At 50.0% G+C, this 25,550-nt stretch overlaps 1 protein-coding gene across 1 annotated transcript in view; it reads right to left on the bottom strand.

Moving 5' to 3' along the window:
- Positions 1-848: 848 nt before the first annotated feature.
- Positions 849-25,550, bottom strand: part of CASP2 (caspase 2) — a 338,496-nt gene continuing 313,794 nt past the window's right edge. Inside the window, exon 11 of the mRNA XM_085620348.1 lies at positions 849-1,587. Within this exon, the coding sequence (XP_085476474.1) occupies positions 1,444-1,587 (144 nt within the window). The 3' untranslated portion in view covers positions 849-1,443. The remainder of the gene's footprint in view (positions 1,588-25,550) is intronic.

Raw genomic sequence — 25,550 nt, 5'->3', positions numbered from 1 at the left:
GTATGCATTGTGACTTTTGGCAATGGGATCACCAGCCACTCTTAAAAACAAACTAACTTTGAAATACATTTCTAATATTCTGTATCCATCACATAGCGTTGTTGTATCCTTTAAACCAATCAGAAATCTTTGAAATTGTTTGCAAAAGTATCCCCTATATAAACTATTTTGGGAATACTGTTGATTTCAAATGTCCATGGATTCATCTCCCAAAAATAACTGGGGAACTACAAATCTCCCTGAAATAAAGGTAAATCAATAAACCGGTACTTGTAAAGCGTGGCTTATGACCCATGAGGGTCTTCAGTTGCTGGGTGTAGTCGAAGAGCCAGGTCTCTTTCTGGAATCCGTCAACGAGGGTAATGTTCGAGGTGGTGTTCAAGCCTTCAATTGTTATAGCTAACAAGTTTCATATGACTGACAACAGCAAGAAATCTCCATTGAACAAAGCTAATTGCACTTAAATGTCCCTGACTATGATTGAACCACAAATTTCCTAAAATGCATATGTTTAATTCCACTCGAAATGGGTCATTGTCAACAAAACACTTTTGAGACGTTTACAAGGATCCGAAACCTCTATGAAATAGTCAACCCCACATGTCCCTGTGACAGGTAGCTAGTTTCAAGTCCCCAAACTGGACATAGCGACACCAATCTCTCTCACCGACAGTCCACAAGAACACAGCATACACAACAGGGACACAGCATTTACAACAGGGACACAGCATGCACAACAGGGACACCACAGCATAGACAACAGGGACACAGCATACTCAACAGAGATAGAGCATACACAGCACACAGAACAGAAACAGCTAGGCCCAGACAGGAGCAGCACACCTTGGTGGAAATTAAACTCAATTAAGAATTTATTGTAAAAAACACAACGGCAGGTATTTTGGATTTCTGTACAAAAATGCATAAACACTGTATAAAAGGAAGATAAAAAGCCCTCCCCCAAAGAACACTGGCCATAAAAATGACAGGAATAGCAAAAAGAGTGTGAATAAAGAAAATACTTCAAATATAAAAATATCAATCTCTGCTTAGTTCTTATGAAATCTTTGGTTTTTACCACAAGGTGTCATGGTGGGATAAAAGAGAGAAAATGGATGGAACACAGCGTGCCCCACAGGCATCGCTAATAACGGAGATATTTAGTGCCCTCACTACTACACTATGCCTTACAGGCGAGTCAGAGGGCTTGAGTAAGAGAACGGACCCCTCGGATGGGCAGTGATATGAGCTATGGTCAGAAGCCTTGCTCACAGTGGCACAGTGTGAGAGCATGACTTGCTGCCACCCACTCTCAATACCTCACCCTGCTCTGGTACAGGGCAAACTCAGTGTGCAACAGGGCCCTGATGTCCACTGGCCCTCAAAGAAGACCATTTGCCGAAGTAAGAGGTGGCATGGTCAGCAGAGTGCACCATCTGACTGTCAGGCCTCTTCTGTGGATGCTGGCAGGCCAGGGAAGAGGTAGAGGTCCTTGCATAGGGTGCTGCTGTACTCCGACATCTCCTTGCAGCGGTGGAACTCTGTGCCAGGGGCATAGCCTTCCCTCTCCTTGATCATGCCATTCACCTGTTGAGTGGGGTAGGAGAAGATGAAGAAGGAAAGAGTCAAGTCTTGGGCAAGATTGATCTGCAACCTCAAATTCCTACACTGACCAAGAGCTCCAAGGAGAGTAACATAAAACATTAAGCAATGAATGAAGAACAGGAGCTTTTACACAAAGGAATGAGTCTTACGTAAACAGATCTTCAAGGGTGAACTGACCATACCAACATCGCCACTGAAGACCCTGTCTAGAGAGCAGTGCATGGAAGAAGGGTGAACACAATTTGTGGCTGCTACAGACATTTCAGCAAGGAGTGCTGGCCAACACTGCTTCTGTGGTAAGTGCTCGAAAGAGAACTAACACTGAGCCATACTCAAGACTGAGGTTTGTAAAAGGTGAGAGGATTATGTTACTTACCCTGTAAGCATGTGTTCTTGGTATGCAGTGCTGCAGATTCACATCCGTTGCATACTCCTGCCATCTAGTGTTCAGGGATTTTTCTTGGCATGTAGTGCTGTAGATTCACATCCTTTGCATACTCCTGCCATCTAGTGTTGAGTCCAGATGTGTAAAGGAATATGCTACTTACCAGTATGCATCTGTTCTTGGCATGTAGAGCTGCAGATCTACACACTGTGCATAGAACGCCATCTGGTGTTGGGCCCGGATGTTTGCAGTTGTTATATCAGGGCATAGCCCTGGAGGTTCAACACCTGGCAGGTTCACTGAACGCCAGGGCGGACGAACTCAGGCGCAGGTGCATGATGGATCACGAATGGCGTCTTCACTCGGAGGTGGTGCAAGGTCTCTTTCAGCAGTGGGAAGAGCCTTGGTTAGATCTATTCGCCACCGAAGAGAACGCGCAATGTCAGCAGTTCTGAACGTTGGAATTTCCAAGGCGTCACTCGCTAGGCGACGCTTTTCATAGCAAGTGGAGTTGCGGTCTTCCACTTGCACTTCTGCCAAGAGTGCTGAAGATAATTAAGCGCGGGCGGGCCCAAATCATTCTTGTGGCTTCGGATTGGGCACGAAGAGTCTGGTATTCCAAGCTATTACACATGGCCATCGATCCGCCGATCAGACTGCCTCTTCGGGAGGATCTTCTGTCGTAGCAGCAGGGGACGGTTCTCCACCCGAACCTGTCCAGACTCCACCTCCTTGCGTGGAGATTGAGCAGAGACAGTTGACAGCTTTCGACCTTCCTCCCGAAGTCTGTAATGTTATCTTGGCAGCCAGGCATCCCTCCGCCAAAACAGTATATGCCTGTAGATGGAACACATTTGTGGCATGGTGCACAGCAAAGGCTGTGGATCCCCCTTCTGCGCCCCTTTCAGAGGTTCACCTCTTCATTCTTTCTTTGGCCCAGGAGGGCTCTGCTCTGGGCACTCTAAAAGGATATCTCTCGGTCCATTTTGGCCTTCCTTTGGCTGCCTGACCAGCCTTCACTTTTCAAGTCCCCTGTTATAAATCGCTCCTTTAAGGGCATTACTCAATTGTTTCATCCAACTCCTTTCGTGATGACCCAGTGGGACTTTAACTTGGTTCTAACCATCGTACGTGCGCTCCCTTTGAGCCTTTACAAAACTGTCCTCGGAGGTTTCTGACTCTTAAGACTGCCTTTCTGGTTGCCATCACCTCTGCTCGCAGGGTGAGTGAGCTTCAAGCCCTTTCTTCTAAGCCTCGTTTCCTGGTTGTTCATCCGGACAAAGTTGTCCTTCGTACTAGGCATTCTTTCCTTCCCAAAGTGGTTACCTCTTTCCATATAGGACAGACCACTACTTTGCCCACCCTTTTCCCGCCCCCGCATCCTTCTAACGAGGAGAGGCTCCACCGTCTGGATCAAACACGTGTGCTTTCATTCTATCTGGATCGCACAAAAGAATTCCGAGTGGATTATCAGCTCTTTATTGTAGGAGAGTAGGATCTGCTTCACATGGGTACCCCCACTTTTTGCTGGTGTTTCACTGTTTTACGACCTTAGTCTGGCTGTGGCTCTGCTAATCAGGACCACAGCCTAGCTGCTTCCTCTCTAAAATGGTTTCCATGTACATTAGGTACATCTTTAATTGGATTCTGGAGTGCCTTATAAGCCCCTAGTATATGGTATACTATGTACCTAGGGCATAGGTACCTCAGAGGCCTACCAGGGGCTGCAGCATGTATTATGCCACCCCTGGGAAGCACTCCAAAATGACACCACAGGTCTGCTACTGCAACCTGGGTAAGGGTGTGCTTGCATCCCTTACTGTGGTATAGGCTACCTATATCACTACCTTATACAGACACATATAAATCTATAAGCCACTCGTATGGCAGGCCTTGAGAATCCTGAAGGCAGAGTGCTTGGTTTTATGTGAGAGGGTGCCCAAGCATGAACTGAGCCCCTCTGCAGCATTCGGAAATACTTCCTTATGGCTGTTCTGTGATACAGCCATACCATATACTCTTAAGTGCATTATAACTTCGCGGTAAATGCTAACTTTGGGAAGGCTGCATCAAAACATGTCGTGTTTGGTGTCAAACGCTTTGGAATACTACCCTCCACCACCAGTTCTGGCGGCGGGGGTAGCATTCCACCCTCCTAGAGGGAGAGACATGTTCACACTGGCTAAACCCGGTTAAATCTTTTAAAAGCCCTGGCATCATAAAATGGATGCCACTGCCAGACACGGGTCTGGCCTCCTACTGCTGACTGAAACTCCGGCAGGGGAGGCCTGGACAATAGGTTTCCTGTCACAGGGAGGTGTAACCACCTCCCCAGACAGGCAGATGTGTATTGGGGCAGGGTGGGTGCATTCACAGAATGCTTTTGAGACACTGCCTGTGGCACACAAGGTGTCCCTGTGCATAGCCCAGTTCAAACCGGTTGCAGGGGCACTCAGCTCCTGCTCTGGCGCGAAACTGGACAAAGGGGAAGGGGTGTAACCACCCAGGCCCACCCATAGGTGGGGCCTTAGAGTTAGTCCATCCCCTAAACTTAGTATAAGTATAGGAATCCAGTCCCTAGGACTTTAGATTACCCTGGATGAACCTCTGAAACATATATCCTGGATCTTCGACTTTCTATCACGACTAGAAGACGGAAAAAATCTCCCTTGGGGTCAAGGAGTGACTCCCCTGCTTGGCAGGCACCAAAGAAGCAACTGACCGGTCTGCATTACTGAAGCTCCCGCCAGACGCCGAAGTCTCTGCATCACCAGAGGTGGATTTCCAGACTCCCCCCGAGGCTACCCTGAGTCCACAGCAAAGCTGAGGCCCGTGTGTGAGAAAGTGGGTTTCTGTTGCAGTGACCCCCCCCCCCCCCTTTTTTTTGCCTAATAGCTGATGCACTTTTCCTTGTTGTGCCCTGGGCTCCTGCCAATCAGGTGCCCAGGGCCTATGTTCCTTCCTTAAAACACACAAACTCCCAATTGGCAAACCCTGGCCACATGTCAGCCCCTGGTAAATGGTACCCTAGGTACCCAGGGCCTTGTGACCAGGGAAGGCCTCTAAGGGCTGCAGCACTCATTGTGCCACCCTTAGAGGCCCTGTACCCTTACACACACACACTGCCTTTGCAGGCTGAGTGTCTGGGTGCAGGACAAAACAAAGAGTCGACATGGCACACATCTCTGTGTGCCATGCCCATCACCTACACTGCCAAGGCATATGTCAGCCACCCCTCTGGCTGGGTGCCTTATGCCTATGGTGTGGGCACAGGAGCAGGAGCCCTGTGCCCCTACAGTACCCAGGTCCATTCCTGGGCACTGTAAGTATAGTGCTGCCTCTTACAAGTACATGGTGCTGAGAGCTCGTCAAACACGAGCTCCACAGCACCATAATGGCAACACTGAAGACTGGGAAGTTTGGTATCAAACTTCTCAGCACATTAAACCCACACTGATGCCAGTGTGGGATTTAATGTACTAAGCACCCCAGAGGGCATCTTAGAGATGCCCCCTAACAGCTAACCTACAATCCACGTCTGCTCTGAGGCTGCCCAGGCTGCCACACAGCAGACACGTTGCTGGACCCCTGGGTGGGAGAGCCCCTGCTCTCCCGGGCCTGCAACAATGCACATCCTGGGTGAGGTGAGAAATCTCCTCCCCCAGGATGAGCAAAGGGAAGCTTCAAAGGCATGCCGCCAGTTGGAGTTTCCCCAGGCCACTGCAACCCCCCACTCTGGCAGGAAGCTTGGCCGGAAACCCCATACAAGGACAGGGGATGTGCCAGCCTGCCCACCCCACCCCTCTGGTGGGGGAGGCGAGGTGAAGCACATCTCCGGGCTCTCGCCATCTTGAAGATGGGAGGCCCTACCCTATCAGGATTAGGCTACTGCCCCCCTCCCACAGGAGAGAGGCAGGATAGGGGGTGTACCCACCCCAGGACAAGGACCCATTGGTCCCTGGCCTTCACCTACCTGTAACGCCCCTAAATCTAGTATTTAGGGGCCCCCTGAACCTTCCTTCCCCAGATCCCAGATTCGAAACTACAAGAAGAGCAAGAAGAACAAAGACCTGCCCTGCAGCTGCTAAAAAGAGGAAGACACCAACTGCTTTGGCCCCAGCCCTACCGGCCTGTCGACCCTCGAACCTGCTCCTGCTCCAGCGCGGCATCTCTTGTGGCCAGCAACCTCAAATACCCCGGAGGACCCGGCTACCTTTGAACTCTAAAGGCCCTGGGACTCCCATGAGTAGAGGCTCTACTCAGAAACCTATCTCTAACCCCTGGCAGCAGCCCGGAACCGCGAACCCAGCACACTCTGCACCAGCCAAGCCTGGCCAGTGCCGGAGTGAACAAAGACCCTGAGGACGACCCCACGGCGACTGTGACCCAGAGTCCGGCACCCAAGGACCCCCCTCGACATTCCGGAAGAAGCCTGCAGCCTCAGAACAGAGTGCCACCCCAACCGCGATCAACAAGAGGGTAAGATTCCCGACCTCAAAAGGCACCCCTGCACCCGGCGCCCTGCGGCCCCCTGTGCCCAATCCCGGGGTACCCACCTAACCTACAACTACCCAACTTACCTCTCGAAGTGGTGGTGGCATCTGAAGCATCCTCGTCCCCGAGCTTGCAGCCTTTTTCCAAACCGGAACATTCCCATTGACTTCCATTGAGCGCCCGAAGGCTCAAAAGCACCCTGCACCCAGCCGCCCGAGTGGCCCTGGCAGTGCACTCTCTACACTAACCTACGTCCCCACTTGCCCTGAGTAAGTGACCAGGAGCCCAGCTCCCACAGCCGCGTGGCTTGCCAGACAGCAGCCACCAACCAAGGCCCCCCTATCCCTCATAGGATAACATTGGGCCTAACTCTCTCTGCACCCGGCCGTCCTGAAACCGCTGAGGGTGAACCAACTGTACCTACCTGACACTGGGGGACCCGAGTCTATGCCCGGAATTTCAACTCTGCCAGTCGGGTACTTACCCTTAAACCGCTAACTTCATTTTCCTCATAGGGTAACATTGACTGGCTTTTTCTTGAAAAATCTTCTAAGTGTGAACTTTTCAAAACTGCAAATATTCACTAAAAATCAGCCAAGTGACAAAAACGAATTTACTCACCTGCTCCTAGGTGAGCTCCCAGTGCTGGATCTTGGTGCCCAGCCCTGACTCTGAAAAGTGTCCACAACTGTACTTACCTCTAACTCATTTTTCTTCCATAGGAAACCATTGTCTGCTTTTCTGTGAAATTTCTTCTAAGTGTCTATTTTTGCAAAATTGAAATATTCTTTTAAAATCGTACCATTTCTGCAAACAAAATTACTTACCTGTTTCTGATAAGGACCCCAGTCCTGGGTCTAGGTACCCAGTCCTGGATTACTAAAGTAACGATAAAGTACTCTACCTGCAATTTGAATTTCTTGCCATAGAGATCCATCGAATGTTTTCTTTGAAATATTTTCTAAGTGCTAACTTTTGAAATAGCTAAATATTATTTAAAAATCATTACAGTTATTAAGTCGACTTTCATCACTTGATTCTGAGTACTGACCCAGAGCTGGATCTAGGAGCCAGACCTGGAATTTCAAAAGTAATCTGAAAAGTAATTTATTACAAGATAACCTGAACTTACCATTGAGCTCAATGCATTGTTATGTTTAGGAAATAGGATTGTTTATTGCAACCAACTGTGACTGTTTACAAAAATCCATTGCTTATTGCAAAAGTATTTATATTCAATCTCTCATTCTGAGAAAAGTATATTTTTATTCCCTTTGTGGTTCTAAAAATAAAACAAGCATATATTTTATATATATAAACCATTGGCCTAGAGTTCAGTTATTGAGTGTGTGAAACCATTTGCTGACTGAGTGTGTACAATAAATGCTTTACACTGTCCTCAGGTACTGCCTTACTGCTCGACCAAGCTACCACTTTTGAGAGTAAGGTCATACCTAACTTTGACCTCTATCAGCCTCTGGGGGACTGTGGACTCTGTACACCCTGTACCCATTAGGGAACAGTATATACAGAGCCACTTTCTCACATTGGTGGATCAGCGGTGGGATACAAACTTGCATTTGTTGGACTACTTGGTTACCATCTGATCACACGACAGAACTCTTAAAAATTGCCTTTAGAATTCTGATTGGTTTTTCCAAAATTACTAAAAGTCTTGCTAGGGCCTTGGTTAAGTCCCATTAGAATTTTAGAAAAATAAGTCACTATAGTCAGGGTAGAGGGTTAGAACTGTCAGGTTAGAATGTCTCAAACAAACCCAGCTATTAGTGATAATAATAACATGGACCTGGTGGAGGAGCTCGACCTCACACCTTACTTACACTTGTCTTTCAAGGAATTGAGGTCCTTATGTAAACTCAAAAATTTACAAATGGGTCTGCATCCAACCAAACAAGGGCTCCAGGAGCTCCTGGCTGAGTATGCTAAAGACCACCCATCTGAACATGGTGATGGCCAGTCACATGAGGAAAGGGAAACAGAGGAGGTGGACAACAACCTCCCCATACTATTCCCTAGGGAGGAGATGGCACCCATACCCTCCAACTCAAGAATTAGCATCTGGGCACCTAGAGACCACACAGGTGGCTCTGGTCCCAGAGACAACACTGGGGGACCCCCCAGTGAAGAGGACAGCCTTGTGAGGCTGGCCAAAAGAATAGATCTAGAGTCCAGGCTCCTGGCTCTAGAAAAGGAAAGGAGAGAGATGGGTTTAGCACCCATCAATGGTGGCAGCAATAATAAAAACAAGGATAGGGAGGAAACTTCTGACCTTAAAATCCCCAAAGGGATTGTCCCTAAATTTGAGGAAGGTAATGATATCACCAAATGGTTCACAGCCTTTGAGAGGGCTTGTGATATCAGAAAAGTAAAGAAACCTCTCTGGGGGGCACTCCTATGGGAACTGTTCTCTGGTAACTGCAGAGACAGGCTTCTGACCCTCTCTGGGCCAGAAGCAGGATCCTATGACCTCATGAAGGAAGCTCTGATTGAGGGATTTGGATTCACCACTGAGGAGTATAGAATTAGATTCAGGGGGGCTCACAAAACCCAGACCCAGTCCTGGATTGATTTTGTAGATTTCTCAGTGAAGACACTGGATGGTTGGTTAGCTGGACATGGTGTGCAGGATTTTACTGGATTGTACAATTTATTCATGAAGGAACATATTTTGAGTAACTGCACAAATGAAAAGTTGCATCAGCATTTGGTAGACCTAGGTCTAAAATCCCCCCAAGAATTGGGAAAAAAAGCAGACCACTGGGTCAAGACTAGGGTGACTAGGACGTCCACTGGGAGGGACCAGAACCAAGGGGTCCCAAAGCCTTCCCAGAAGAAAGAGAGTGAACCCCTTGTGGATAAAAGAAAGGAGTCCCAGGTAGCCCACCAAAACCCTGACCAGGAGGGTGGGCCCAAAGACACCTCACAAACTAAACCAGGGTACCAAGGTAAGAATTGGGATCCCAACAGAATATGGTGTTTCAACTGTCAGAAGGCTGGACACCACACCCAGGACTCTAGCTGTCCTAAAAATAAGGTTCCTAGTACAGCTCCAGGGGTGACTAGTGTAGCCCCAGGGGTTGCCAGTGTAGCTTGGGAGGGAGGGTCCTCAGATGAGGAAGTCCTCCTAGCTTTCAACTGGGGAATGGGCCCAAATAGCAAGCTGGAGATCCCAGAAGGAAGTAGACACTTCCACCACCTACTGGTGAATGGAATCCCAGCCACTGCCCTGAGAGATACCTGTGCCAGTCACACTGTGGTACATGACAGGTTGGTATTCCCACACCAATATGTCCCAGGGGAAACAAGAAGGGTAAGAACTGTCCCAGGGGGAGTCACTGTTAGGCCTGTGGCTATAGTGCCCCTAGCCACAGCTGGGTCCCTTAGATGGAGAAAGGTGATAGTCAGTAAAAACCTCCCCCTTGATAGTCTCTTGGGGAATGATCACTTAGATGTGGAACTGAGCCAAAGAGAGGTGCTGGCCCAATGCCAGGCCTCGCCCAAAGAACCTGTGGGGGCTCAACCTGCAGTCAGTGCAGCTGAGTCCCAAAAGAGTGAGAAGAAACAGGGTAGGAAAGGTGGGCAACTGTTAGCCACAGTTCCAGAGAGCCAGGGAGATTCTATCCCAGTAAGGGAAAACTCCCACAATGGCACTGGTAAAGCCCCCCCTAGCCAACAGCAAGACCTGACTAGTCAGGCAACTGTCCAGCCTGAATTAGTGGCTCCTCAGGTGGCAGAACAAAGGGTAGAGGAGGGGTGTTCCCTACCAAGAGTAGGGACCCCCTATCCTCAAACAGACCAACAGCCAGGACCCAAAGAGAACTATAAAATAGCCCCCTCACTTGCCAGTCAGGAGCTAAAGGTGTGGTTCTGGGCACTGACAGCTGTCAGCAGCCTCTGCTGGGTGTTAGCCTTCATGGCAGCCCTATCCTTGGCATGGTGGCCTAACCCCCTGCCAAATAGCAAGTCAGGCCCCCTGACCTTATTGGTCATGGTGGGGTTGCTCAAGCTGTGGGTAGCCTCTGTGGGTAAGCTGGGCCTAGCCCTGGCTAAGTTAGAAACTACCGAGGTATACACCTCTAAACCCAAAATAGAAAGATGGGACCAGGACAGTAAGAGACAAGGAGAGGAGCCTTGGGAGTTAGGTCCTGAAACTAATAAGACAGGCCAGCTCCCCAAAGGGACTGACCTAGGCAGAAGGATGTAAGGCAGAGTAGGCCCTGCAACTTTCAAACCACTTCCCCAACTCTTCCTCGCCTGAAAGACTAGGTAGACTCTCCCAGCTTTGGCAGAAGTCTCCTGGCCTTTGGGCTGGGGGGGGCTTGTGTGAGAAAGCGGGTTTCTGTTGCAGTGACCCCCCCCCCCCCTTTTTTTTTTGCCTAATAGCTGATGCACTTTTCCTTGTTGTGCCCTGGGCTCCTGCCAATCAGGTGCCCAGGGCCTATGTTCCTTCCTTAAAACACACACACTCCCAATTGGCAAACCCTGGCCACATGTCAGCCCCTGGTAAATGGTACCCTAGGTACCCAGGGCCTTGTGACCAGGGAAGGCCTCTAAGGGCTGCAGCACTCATTGTGCCACCCTTAGAGGCCCTGTACCCTTACACACACACACTGCCTTTGCAGGCTGAGTGTCTGGGTGCAGGACAAAACAAAGAGTCGACATGGCACACATCTCTGTGTGCCATGCCCATCACCTACACTGCCAAGGCATATGTCAGCCACCCCTCTGGCTGGGTGCCTTATGCCTATGGTGTGGGCACAGGAGCAGGAGCCCTGTGCCCCTACAGTACCCAGGTCCATTCCTGGGAACTGTAAGTATAGTGCTGCCTCTTACAAGTACATGGTGCTGAGAGCTCGTCAAACACGAGCTCCACAGCACCATAATGGCAACACTGAAGACTGGGAAGTTTGGTATCAAACTTCTCAGCACATTAAACCCACACTGATGCCAGTGTGGGATTTAATGTACTAAGCACCCCAGAGGGCATCTTAGAGATGCCCCCTAACAGCTAACCTACAATCCACGTCTGCTCTGAGGCTGCCCAGGCTGCCACACAGCAGACACGTTGCTGGACCCCTGGGTGGGAGAGCCCCTGCTCTCCCGGGTCTGCAACAATGCACATCCTGGGTGAGGTGAGAAATCTCCTCCCCCAGGATGAGCAAAGGGAAGCTTCAAAGGCATGCCGCCAGTTGGAGTTTCCCCAGGCCACTGCAACCCCCCACTCTGGCAGGAAGCTTGGCCGGAAACCCCATACAAGGACAGGGGATGTGCCAGCCTGCTCACCCCACCCCTCTGGTGGGGGAGGCGAGGTGAAGCACATCTCCGGGCTCTCGCCATCTTGAAGATGGGAGGCCCTACCCTATCAGGATTAGGCAACTGCCCCCCTCCCACAGGAGAGAGGCAGGATAGGGGGTGTACCCACCCCAGGACAAGGACCCATTGGTCCCTGGCCTTCACCTACCTGTAACGCCCCTAAATCTAGTATTTAGGGGCCCCCTGAACCTTCCTTCCCCAGATCCCAGATTCGAAACTACAAGAAGAGCAAGAAGAACAAAGACCTGCCCTGCAGCTGCTAAAAAGAGGAAGACACCAACTGCTTTGGCCCCAGCCCTACCGGCCTGTCGACCCTCGAACCTGCTCCTGCTCCAGCGCGGCATCTCTTGTGGCCAGCAACCTCAAATACCCCGGAGGACCTGGCTACCTTTGAACTCTAAAGCCCCTGGGACTCCCATGAGTAGAGGCTCTACTCAGAAACCTATCTCTAACCCCTGGCAGCAGCCCGGAACCGCGAACCCAGCACACTCTGCACCAGCCAAGCCTGGCCAGTGCCGGAGTGAACAAAGACCCTGAGGACGACCCCACGGCGACTGTGACCCAGAGTCCGGCACCCAAGGACCCCCCTCGACATTCCGGAAGAAGCCTGCAGCCTCAGAACAGAGTGCCACCCCAACCGCGATCAACAAGAGGGTAAGATTCCCGACCTCAAAAGGCACCCCTGCACCCGGCGCCCTGCGGCCCCCTGTGCCCAATCCCGGGGTACCCACCTAACCTACAACTACCCAACTTACCTCTCGAAGTGGTGGTGGCATCTGAAGCATCCTCGTCCCCGAGCTTGCAGCCTTTTTCCAAACCGGAACATTCCCATTGACTTCCATTGAGCGCCCGAAGGCTCAAAAGCACCCTGCACCCAGCCGCCCGAGTGGCCCTGGCAGTGCACTCTCTACACTAACCTACGTCCCCACTTGCCCTGAGTAAGTGACCAGGAGCCCAGCTCCCACAGCCGCGTGGCTTGCCAGACAGCAGCCACCAACCAAGGCCCCCCTATCCCTCATAGGATAACATTGGGCCTAACTCTCTCTGCACCCGGCCGTCCTGAAACCGCTGAGGGTGAACCAACTGTACCTACCTGACACTGGGGGACCCCTGAGTCTATGCCCGGAATTTCAACTCTGCCAGTCGGGTACTTACCCTTAAACCGCTAACTTCATTTTCCTCATAGGGTAACATTGACTGGCTTTTTCTTGAAAAATCTTCTAAGTGTGAACTTTTCAAAACTGCAAATATTCACTAAAAATCAGCCAAGTGACAAAAACGAATTTACTCACCTGCTCTTAGGTGAGCTCCCAGTGCTGGATCTTGGTGCCCAGCCCTGACTCTGAAAAGTGTCCACAACTGTACTTACCTCTAACTCATTTTTCTTCCATAGGAAACCATTGTCTGCTTTTCTGTGAAATTTCTTCTAAGTGTCTATTTTTGCAAAATTGAAATATTCTTTTAAAATCGTACCATTTCTGCAAACAAAATTACTTACCTGTTTCTGATAAGGACCCCAGTCCTGGGTCTAGGTACCCAGTCCTGGATTACTAAAGTAACGATAAAGTACTCTACCTGCAATTTGAATTTCTTGCCATAGAGATCCATCGAATGTTTTCTTTGAAATATTTTCTAAGTGCTAACTTTTGAAATAGCTAAATATTATTTAAAAATCATTACAGTTATTAAGTCGACTTTCATCACTTGATTCTGAGTACTGACCCAGAGCTGGATCTAGGAGCCAGACCTGGAATTTCAAAAGTAATCTGAAAAGTAATTTATTACAAGATAACCTGAACTTACCATTGAGCTCAATGCATTGTTATGTTTAGGAAATAGGATTGTTTATTGCAACCAACTGTGACTGTTTACAAAAATCCATTGCTTATTGCAAAAGTATTTATATTCAATCTCTCATTCTGAGAAAAGTATATTTTTATTCCCTTTGTGGTTCTAAAAATAAAACAAGCATATATTTTATATATATAAACCATTGGCCTAGAGTTCAGTTATTGAGTGTGTGAAACCATTTGCTGACTGAGTGTGTACAATAAATGCTTTACACTGTCCTCAGGTACTGCCTTACTGCTCGACCAAGCTACCACTTTTGAGAGTAAGGTCATACCTAACTTTGACCTCTATCAGCCTCTGGGGGACTGTGGACTCTGTACACCCTGTACCCATTAGGGAACAGTATATACAGAGCCACTTTCTCACATTGGTGGATCAGCGGTGGGATACAAACTTGCATTTGTTGGACTACTTGGTTACCATCTGATCACACGACAGAACTCTTAAAAATTGCCTTTAGAATTCTGATTGGTTTTTCCAAAATTACTAAAAGTCTTGCTAGGGCCTTGGTTAAGTCCCATTAGAATTTTAGAAAAATAAGTCACTATAGTCAGGGTAGAGGGTTAGAACTGTCAGGTTAGAATGTCTCAAACAAACCCAGCTATTAGTGATAATAATAACATGGACCTGGTGGAGGAGCTCGACCTCACACCTTACTTACACTTGTCTTTCAAGGAATTGAGGTCCTTATGTAAACTCAAAAATTTACAAATGGGTCTGCATCCAACCAAACAAGGGCTCCAGGAGCTCCTGGCTGAGTATGCTAAAGACCACCCATCTGAACATGGTGATGGCCAGTCAGATGAGGAAAGGGAAACAGAGGAGGTGGACAACAACCTCCCCATACTATTCCCTAGGGAGGAGATGGCACCCATACCCTCCAACTCAAGAATTAGCATCTGGGCACCTAGAGACCACACAGGTGGCTCTGGTCCCAGAGACAACACTGGGGGACCCCCCAGTGAAGAGGACAGCCTTGTGAGGCTGGCCAAAAGAATAGATCTAGAGTCCAGGCTCCTGGCTCTAGAAAAGGAAAGGAGAGAGATGGGTTTAGCACCCATCAATGGTGGCAGCAATAATAAAAACAAGGATAGGGAGGAAACTTCTGACCTTAAAATCCCCAAAGGGATTGTCCCTAAATTTGAGGAAGGTGATGATATCACCAAATGGTTCACAGCCTTTGAGAGGGCTTGTGATATCAGAAAAGTAAAGAAACCTCTCTGGGGGGCACTCCTATGGGAACTGTTCTCTGGTAACTGCAGAGACAGGCTTCTGACCCTCTCTGGGCCAGAAGCAGGATCCTATGACCTCATGAAGGAAGCTCTGATTGAGGGATTTGGATTCACCACTGAGGAGTATAGAATTAGATTCAGGGGGGCTCACAAAACCCAGACCCAGTCCTGGATTGATTTTGTAGATTTCTCAGTGAAGACACTGGATGGTTGGTTAGCTGGACATGGTGTGCAGGATTTTACTGGATTGTACAATTTATTCATGAAGGAACATATTTTGAGTAACTGCACAAATGAAAAGTTGCATCAGCATTTGGTAGACCTAGGTCTAAAATCCCCCCAAGAATTGGGAAAAAAAGCAGACCACTGGGTCAAGACTAGGGTGACTAGGACGTCCACTGGGAGGGACCAGAACCAAGGGGTCCCAAAGCCTTCCCAGAAGAAAGAGAGTGAACCCCTTGTGGATAAAAGAAAGGAGTCCCAGGTAGCCCACCAAAACCCTGACCAGGAGGGTGGGCCCAAAGACACCTCACAAACTAAACCAGGGTACCAAGGTAAGAATTGGGATCCCAACAGAATATGGTGTTTCAACTGTCAGAAGGCTGGACACCACACCCAGGACTCTAGCTGTCCTAAAAATAAGTTTCCTAGTACAGCTCCAGGGGTGACTAGTGTAGCCCCAGGGGTTGCCAGTGTAGCTTGGGAGGGAGGGTCCTCAGATGAGGAAGTCCTCCTAGCTTTCAACTGGGGAATGGGCCCAAATAGCAAGCTGGAGATCCCAGAAGGAAGTAGACACTTCCACCACCTACAGGTGAATGGAATCCCAGCCACTGCCCTGAGAGATACCTGTGCCAGTCACACTGTGGTACATGACAGGTTGGTATTCCCACACCAATATGTCCCAGGGGAAACAAGAAAGGTAAGAACTGTCCCAGGGGGAGTCACTGTTAGGCCTGTGGCTATAGTGCCCCTAGCCACAGCTGGGTCCCTTAGATGGAGAAAAGTGATAGTCAGTAAAAACCTCCCCCTTGATAGTCTCTTGGGGAATGATCACTTAGATGTGGAACTGAGCCAAAGAGAGGTGCTGGCCCAATGCCAGGCCTCGCCCAAAGAACCTGTGGGGGCTCAACCTGCAGTCAGTGCAGCTGAGTCCCAAAAGAGTGAGAAGAAACAGGGTAGGAAAGGTGGGCAACTGTTAGCCACAGTTCCAGAGAGCCAGGGAGATTCTATCCCAGTAAGGGAAAACTCCCACAATGGCACTGGTAAAGCCCCCCCTAGCCAACAGCAAGACCTGACTAGTCAGGCAACTGTCCAGCCTGAATTAGTGGCTCCTCAGGTGGCAGAACAAAGGGTAGAGGAGGGGTGTTCCCTACCAAGAGTAGGGACCCCCTATCCTCAAACAGACCAACAGCCAGGACCCAAAGAGAACTATAAAATAGCCCCCTCACTTGCCAGTCAGGAGCTAAAGGTGTGGTTCTGGGCACTGACAGCTGTCAGCAGCCTCTGCTGGGTGTTAGCCTTCATGGCAGCCCTATCCTTGGCATGGTGGCCTAACCCCCTGCCAAATAGCAAGTCAGGCCCCCTGACCTTATTGGTCATGGTGGGGTTGCTCAAGCTGTGGGTAGCCTCTGTGGGTAAGCTGGGCCTAGCCCTGGCTAAGTTAGAAACTACCGAGGTATACACCTCTAAACCCAAAATAGAAAGATGGGACCAGGACAGTAAGAGACAAGGAGAGGAGCCTTGGGAGTTAGGTCCTGAAACTAATAAGACAGGCCAGCTCCCCAAAGGGACTGACCTAGGCAGAAGGATGTAAGGCAGAGTAGGCCCTGCAACTTTCAAACCACTTCCCCAACTCTTCCTCGCCTGAAAGACTAGGTAGACTCTCCCAGCTTTGGCAGAAGTCTCCTGGCCTTTGGGCTGGGGGGGGCTTGTGTGAGAAAGCGGGTTTCTGTTGCAGTGACCCCCCCCCCCCTTTTTTTTTGCCTAATAGCTGATGCACTTTTCCTTGTTGTGCCCTGGGCTCCTGCCAATCAGGTGCCCAGGGCCTATGTTCCTTCCTTAAAACACACAAACTCCCAATTGGCAAACCCTGGCCACATGTCAGCCCCTGGTAAATGGTACCCTAGGTACCCAGGGCCTTGTGACCAGGGAAGGCCTCTAAGGGCTGCAGCACTCATTGTGCCACCCTTAGAGGCCCTGTACCCTTACACACACACACTGCCTTTGCAGGCTGAGTGTCTGGGTGCAGGACAAAACAAAGAGTCGACATGGCACACATCTCTGTGTGCCATGCCCATCACCTACACTGCCAAGGCATATGTCAGCCACCCCTCTGGCTGGGTGCCTTATGCCTATGGTGTGGGCACAGGAGCAGGAGCCCTGTGCCCCTACAGTACCCAGGTCCATTCCTGGGAACTGTAAGTATAGTGCTGCCTCTTACAAGTACATGGTGCTGAGAGCTCGTCAAACACGAGCTCCACAGCACCATAATGGCAACACTGAAGACTGGGAAGTTTGGTATCAAACTTCTCAGCACATTAAACCCACACTGATGCCAGTGTGGGATTTAATGTACTAAGCACCCCAGAGGGCATCTTAGAGATGCCCCCTAACAGCTAACCTACAATCCACGTCTGCTCTGAGGCTGCCCAGGCTGCCACACAGCAGACACGTTGCTGGACCCCTGGGTGGGAGAGCCCCTGCTCTCCCGGGTCTGCAACAATGCACATCCTGGGTGAGGTGAGAAATCTCCTCCCCCAGGATGAGCAAAGGGAAGCTTCAAAGGCATGCCGCCAGTTGGAGTTTCCCCAGGCCACTGCAACCCCCCACTCTGGCAGGAAGCTTGGCCGGAAACCCCATACAAGGACAGGGGATGTGCCAGCCTGCTCACCCCACCCCTCTGGTGGGGGAGGCGAGGTGAAGCACATCTCCGGGCTCTCGCCATCTTGAAGATGGGAGGCCCTACCCTATCAGGATTAGGCAACTGCCCCCCTCCCACAGGAGAGAGGCAGGATAGGGGGTGTACCCACCCCAGGACAAGGACCCATTGGTCCCTGGCCTTCACCTACCTGTAACGCCCCTAAATCTAGTATTTAGGGGCCCCCTGAACCTTCCTTCCCCAGATCCCAGATTCGAAACTACAAGAAGAGCAAGAAGAACAAAGACCTGCCCTGCAGCTGCTAAAAAGAGGAAGACACCAACTGCTTTGGCCCCAGCCCTACCGGCCTGTCGACCCTCGAACCTGCTCCTGCTCCAGCGCGGCATCTCTTGTGGCCAGCAACCTCAAATACCCCGGAGGACCTGGCTACCTTTGAACTCTAAAGCCCCTGGGACTCCCATGAGTAGAGGCTCTACTCAGAAACCTATCTCTAACCCCTGGCAGCAGCCCGGAACCGCGAACCCAGCACACTCTGCACCAGCCAAGCCTGGCCAGTGCCGGAGTGAACAAAGACCCTGAGGACGACCCCACGGCGACTGTGACCCAGAGTCCGGCACCCAAGGACCCCCCTCGACATTCCGGAAGAAGCCTGCAGCCTCAGAACAGAGTGCCACCCCAACCGCGATCAACAAGAGGGTAAGATTCCCGACCTCAAAAGGCACCCCTGCACCCGGCGCCCTGCGGCCCCCTGTGCCCAATCCCGGGGTACCCACCTAACCTACAACTACCCAACTTACCTCTCGAAGTGGTGGTGGCATCTGAAGCATCCTCGTCCCCGAGCTTGCAGCCTTTTTCCAAACCGGAACATTCCCATTGACTTCCATTGAGCGCCCGAAGGCTCAAAAGCACCCTGCACCCAGCCGCCCGAGTGGCCCTGGCAGTGCACTCTCTACACTAACCTACGTCCCCACTTGCCCTGAGTAAGTGACCAGGAGCCCAGCTCCCACAGCCGCGTGGCTTGCCAGACAGCAGCCACCAACCAAGGCCCCCCTATCCCTCATAGGATAACATTGGGCCTAACTCTCTCTGCACCCGGCCGTCCTGAAACCGCTGAGGGTGAACCAACTGTACCTACCTGACACTGGGGGACCCCTGAGTCTATGCCCGGAATTTCAACTCTGCCAGTCGGGTACTTACCCTTAAACCGCTAACTTCATTTTCCTCATAGGGTAACATTGACTGGCTTTTTCTTGAAAAATCTTCTAAGTGTGAACTTTTCAAAACTGCAAATATTCACTAAAAATCAGCCAAGTGACAAAAACGAATTTACTCACCTGCTCTTAGGTGAGCTCCCAGTGCTGGATCTTGGTGCCCAGCCCTGACTCTGAAAAGTGTCCACAACTGTACTTACCTCTAACTCATTTTTCTTCCATAGGAAACCATTGTCTGCTTTTCTGTGAAATTTCTTCTAAGTGTCTATTTTTGCAAAATTGAAATATTCTTTTAAAATCGTACCATTTCTGCAAACAAAATTACTTACCTGTTTCTGATAAGGACCCCAGTCCTGGGTCTAGGTACCCAGTCCTGGATTACTAAAGTAACGATAAAGTACTCTACCTGCAATTTGAATTTCTTGCCATAGAGATCCATCGAATGTTTTCTTTGAAATATTTTCTAAGTGCTAACTTTTGAAATAGCTAAATATTATTTAAAAATCATTACAGTTATTAAGTCGACTTTCATCACTTGATTCTGAGTACTGACCCAGAGCTGGATCTAGGAGCCAGACCTGGAATTTCAAAAGTAATCTGAAAAGTAATTTATTACAAGATAACCTGAACTTACCATTGAGCTCAATGCATTGTTATGTTTAGGAAATAGGATTGTTTATTGCAACCAACTGTGACTGTTTACAAAAATCCATTGCTTATTGCAAAAGTATTTATATTCAATCTCTCATTCTGAGAAAAGTATATTTTTATTCCCTTTGTGGTTCTAAAAATAAAACAAGCATATATTTTATATATATAAACCATTGGCCTAGAGTTCAGTTATTGAGTGTGTGAAACCATTTGCTGACTGAGTGTGTACAATAAATGCTTTACACTGTCCTCAGGTACTGCCTTACTGCTCGACCAAGCTACCACTTTTGAGAGTAAGGTCATACCTAACTTTGACCTCTATCAGCCTCTGGGGGACTGTGGACTCTGTACACCCTGTACCCATTAGGGAACAGTATATACAGAGCCACTTTCTCACATTGGTGGATCAGCGGTGGGATACAAACTTGCATTTGTTGGACTACTTGGTTACCATCTGATCACACGACAGAACTCTTAAAAATTGCCTTTAGAATTCTGATTGGTTTTTCCAAAATTACTAAAAGTCTTGCTAGGGCCTTGGTTAAGTCCCATTAGAATTTTAGAAAAATAAGTCACTATAGTCAGGGTAGAGGTATAGAACTGTCAGGTTAGAATGTCTCAAACAAACCCAGCTATTAGTGATAATAATAACATGGACCTGGTGGAGGAGCTCGACCTCACACCTTACTTACACTTGTCTTTCAAGGAATTGAGGTCCTTATGTAAACTCAAAAATTTACAAATGGGTCTGCATCCAACCAAACAAGGGCTCCAGGAGCTCCTGGCTGAGTATGCTAAAGACCACCCATCTGAACATGGTGATGGCCAGTCAGATGAGGAAAGGGAAACAGAGGAGGTGGACAACAACCTCCCCATACTATTCCCTAGGGAGGAGATGGCACCCATACCCTCCAACTCAAGAATTAGCATCTGGGCACCTAGAGACCACACAGGTGGCTCTGGTCCCAGAGACAACACTGGGGGACCCCCCAGTGAAGAGGACAGCCTTGTGAGGCTGGCCAAAAGAATAGATCTAGAGTCCAGGCTCCTGGCTCTAGAAAAGGAAAGGAGAGAGATGGGTTTAGCACCCATCAATGGTGGCAGCAATAATAAAAACAAGGATAGGGAGGAAACTTCTGACCTTAAAATCCCCAAAGGGATTGTCCCTAAATTTGAGGAAGGTGATGATATCACCAAATGGTTCACAGCCTTTGAGAGGGCTTGTGATATCAGAAAAGTAAAGAAACCTCTCTGGGGGGCACTCCTATGGGAACTGTTCTCTGGTAACTGCAGAGACAGGCTTCTGACCCTCTCTGGGCCAGAAGCAGGATCCTATGACCTCATGAAGGAAGCTCTGATTGAGGGATTTGGATTCACCACTGAGGAGTATAGAATTAGATTCAGGGGGGCTCACAAAACCCAGACCCAGTCCTGGATTGATTTTGTAGATTTCTCAGTGAAGACACTGGATGGTTGGTTAGCTGGACATGGTGTGCAGGATTTTACTGGATTGTACAATTTATTCATGAAGGAACATATTTTGAGTAACTGCACAAATGAAAAGTTGCATCAGCATTTGGTAGACCTAGGTCTAAAATCCCCCCAAGAATTGGGAAAAAAAGCAGACCACTGGGTCAAGACTAGGGTGACTAGGACGTCCACTGGGAGGGACCAGAACCAAGGGGTCCCAAAGCCTTCCCAGAAGAAAGAGAGTGAACCCCTTGTGGATAAAAGAAAGGAGTCCCAGGTAGCCCACCAAAACCCTGACCAGGAGGGTGGGCCCAAAGACACCTCACAAACTAAACCAGGGTACCAAGGTAAGAATTGGGATCCCAACAGAATATGGTGTTTCAACTGTCAGAAGGCTGGACACCACACCCAGGACTCTAGCTGTCCTAAAAATAAGTTTCCTAGTACAGCTCCAGGGGTGACTAGTGTAGCCCCAGGGGTTGCCAGTGTAGCTTGGGAGGGAGGGTCCTCAGATGAGGAAGTCCTCCTAGCTTTCAACTGGGGAATGGGCCCAAATAGCAAGCTGGAGATCCCAGAAGGAAGTAGACACTTCCACCACCTACAGGTGAATGGAATCCCAGCCACTGCCCTGAGAGATACCTGTGCCAGTCACACTGTGGTACATGACAGGTTGGTATTCCCACACCAATATGTCCCAGGGGAAACAAGAAAGGTAAGAACTGTCCCAGGGGGAGTCACTGTTAGGCCTGTGGCTATAGTGCCCCTAGCCACAGCTGGGTCCCTTAGATGGAGAAAAGTGATAGTCAGTAAAAACCTCCCCCTTGATAGTCTCTTGGGGAATGATCACTTAGATGTGGAACTGAGCCAAAGAGAGGTGCTGGCCCAATGCCAGGCCTCGCCCAAAGAACCTGTGGGGGCTCAACCTGCAGTCAGTGCAGCTGAGTCCCAAAAGAGTGAGAAGAAACAGGGTAGGAAAGGTGGGCAACTGTTAGCCACAGTTCCAGAGAGCCAGGGAGATTCTATCCCAGTAAGGGAAAACTCCCACAATGGCACTGGTAAAGCCCCCCCTAGCCAACAGCAAGACCTGACTAGTCAGGCAACTGTCCAGCCTGAATTAGTGGCTCCTCAGGTGGCAGAACAAAGGGTAGAGGAGGGGTGTTCCCTACCAAGAGTAGGGACCCCCTATCCTCAAACAGACCAACAGCCAGGACCCAAAGAGAACTATAAAATAGCCCCCTCACTTGCCAGTCAGGAGCTAAAGGTGTGGTTCTGGGCACTGACAGCTGTCAGCAGCCTCTGCTGGGTGTTAGCCTTCATGGCAGCCCTATCCTTGGCATGGTGGCCTAACCCCCTGCCAAATAGCAAGTCAGGCCCCCTGACCTTATTGGTCATGGTGGGGTTGCTCAAGCTGTGGGTAGCCTCTGTGGGTAAGCTGGGCCTAGCCCTGGCTAAGTTAGAAACTACCGAGGTATACACCTCTAAACCCAAAATAGAAAGATGGGACCAGGACAGTAAGAGACAAGGAGAGGAGCCTTGGGAGTTAGGTCCTGAAACTAATAAGACAGGCCAGCTCCCCAAAGGGACTGACCTAGGCAGAAGGATGTAAGGCAGAGTAGGCCCTGCAACTTTCAAACCACTTCCCCAACTCTTCCTCGCCTGAAAGACTAGGTAGACTCTCCCAGCTTTGGCAGAAGTCTCCTGGCCTTTGGGCTGGGGGGGGCTTGTGTGAGAAAGTGGGTTTCTGTTGCAGTGACCCCCCCCCCTTTTTTTTTGCCTAATAGCTGATGCACTTTTCCTTGTTGTGCCCTGGGCTCCTGCCAATCAGGTGCCCAGGGCCTATGTTCCTTCCTTAAAACACACAAACTCCCAATTGGCAAACCCTGGCCACATGTCAGCCCCTGGTAAATGGTACCCTAGGTACCCAGGGCCTTGTGACCAGGGAAGGCCTCTAAGGGCTGCAGCACTCATTGTGCCACCCTTAGAGGCCCTGTACCCTTACACACACACACTGCCTTTGCAGGCTGAGTGTCTGGGTGCAGGACAAAACAAAGAGTCGACATGGCACACATCTCTGTGTGCCATGCCCATCACCTACACTGCCAAGGCATATGTCAGCCACCCCTCTGGCTGGGTGCCTTATGCCTATGGTGTGGGCACAGGAGCAGGAGCCCTGTGCCCCTACAGTACCCAGGTCCATTCCTGGGCACTGTAAGTATAGTGCTGCCTCTTACAAGTACATGGTGCTGAGAGCTCGTCAAACACGAGCTCCACAGCACCATAATGGCAACACTGAAGACTGGGAAGTTTGGTATCAAACTTCTCAGCACATTAAACCCACACTGATGCCAGTGTGGGATTTAATGTACTAAGTACCCCAGAGGGCATCTTAGAGATGCCCCCTAACAGCTAACCTACAATCCACGTCTGCTCTGAGGCTGCCCAGGCTGCCACACAGCAGACACGTTGCTGGACCCCTGGGTGGGAGAGCCCCTGCTCTCCCGGGTCTGCAACAATGCACATCCTGGGTGAGGTGAGAAATCTCCTCCCCCAGGATGAGCAAAGGGAAGCTTCAAAGGCATGCCGCCAGTTGGAGTTTCCCCAGGCCACTGCAACCCCCCACTCTGGCAGGAAGCTTGGCCGGAAACCCCATACAAGGACAGGGGATGTGCCAGCCTGCTCACCCCACCCCTCTGGTGGGGGAGGCGAGGTGAAGCACATCTCCGGGCTCTCGCCATCTTGAAGATGGGAGGCCCTACCCTATCAGGATTAGGCTACTGCCCCCCTCCCACAGGAGAGAGGCAGGATAGGGGGTGTACCCACCCCAGGACAAGGACCCATTGGTCCCTGGCCTTCACCTACCTGTAACGCCCCTAAATCTAGTATTTAGGGGCCCCCTGAACCTTCCTTCCCCAGATCCGAGATTCGAAACTACAAGAAGAGCAAGAAGAACAAAGACCTGCCCTGCAGCTGCTAAAAAGAGGAAGACACCAACTGCTTTGGCCCCAGCCCTACCGGCCTGTCGACCCTCGAACCTGCTCCTGCTCCAGCGCGGCATCTCTTGTGGCCAGCAACCTCAAATACCCCGGAGGACCTGGCTACCTTTGAACTCTAAAGCCCCTGGGACTCCCATGAGTAGAGGCTCTACTCAGAAACCTATCTCTAACCCCTGGCAGCAGGCCGGAACCGCGAACCCAGCACACTCTGCACCAGCCAAGCCTGGCCAGTGCCGGAGTGAACAAAGACCCTGAGGACGACCCCACGGCGACTGTGACCCAGAGTCCGGCACCCAAGGACCCCCCTCGACATTCCGGAAGAAGCCTGCAGCCTCAGAACAGAGTGCCACCCCAACCGCGATCAACAAGAGGGTAAGATTCCCGACCTCAAAAGGCACCCCTGCACCCGGCGCCCTGCGGCCCCCTGTGCCCAATCCCGGGGTACCCACCTAACCTACAACTACCCAACTTACCTCTCGAAGTGGTGGTGGCATCTGAAGCATCCTCGTCCCCGAGCTTGCAGCCTTTTTCCAAACCGGAACATTCCCATTGACTTCCATTGAGCGCCCGAAGGCTCAAAAGCACCCTGCACCCAGCCGCCCGAGTGGCCCTGGCAGTGCACTCTCTACACTAACCTACGTCCCCACTTGCCCTGAGTAAGTGACCAGGAGCCCAGCTCCCACAGCCGCGTGGCTTGCCAGACAGCAGCCACCAACCAAGGCCCCCCTATCCCTCATAGGATAACATTGGGCCTAACTCTCTCTGCACCCGGCCGTCCTGAAACCGCTGAGGGTGAACCAACTGTACCTACCTGACACTGGGGGACCCCTGAGTCTATGCCCGGAATTTCAACTCTGCCAGTCGGGTACTTACCCTTAAACCGCTAACTTCATTTTCCTCATAGGGTAACATTGACTGGCTTTTTCTTGAAAAATCTTCTAAGTGTGAACTTTTCAAAACTGCAAATATTCACTAAAAATCAGCCAAGTGACAAAAACGAATTTACTCACCTGCTCTTAGGTGAGCTCCCAGTGCTGGATCTTGGTGCCCAGCCCTGACTCTGAAAAGTGTCCACAACTGTACTTACCTCTAACTCATTTTTCTTCCATAGGAAACCATTGTCTGCTTTTCTGTGAAATTTCTTCTAAGTGTCTATTTTTGCAAAATTGAAATATTCTTTTAAAATCGTACCATTTCTGCAAACAAAATTACTTACCTGTTTCTGATAAGGACCCCAGTCCTGGGTCTAGGTACCCAGTCCTGGATTACTAAAGTAACGATAAAGTACTCTACCTGCAATTTGAATTTCTTGCCATAGAGACCCATCGAATGTTTTCTTTGAAATATTTTCTAAGTGCTAACTTTTGAAATAGCTAAATATTATTTAAAAATCATTACAGTTATTAAGTCGACTTTCATCACTTGATTCTGAGTACTGACCCAGAG

The sequence above is a fragment of the Triturus cristatus genome, chromosome 7 (assembly GCF_964204655.1).
Source record: "Triturus cristatus chromosome 7, aTriCri1.1, whole genome shotgun sequence".
Classification (NCBI taxonomy): Eukaryota; Metazoa; Chordata; class Amphibia; order Caudata; family Salamandridae; genus Triturus; species Triturus cristatus.
This window is presented reverse-complemented; position numbering and strand designations above follow the sequence as displayed.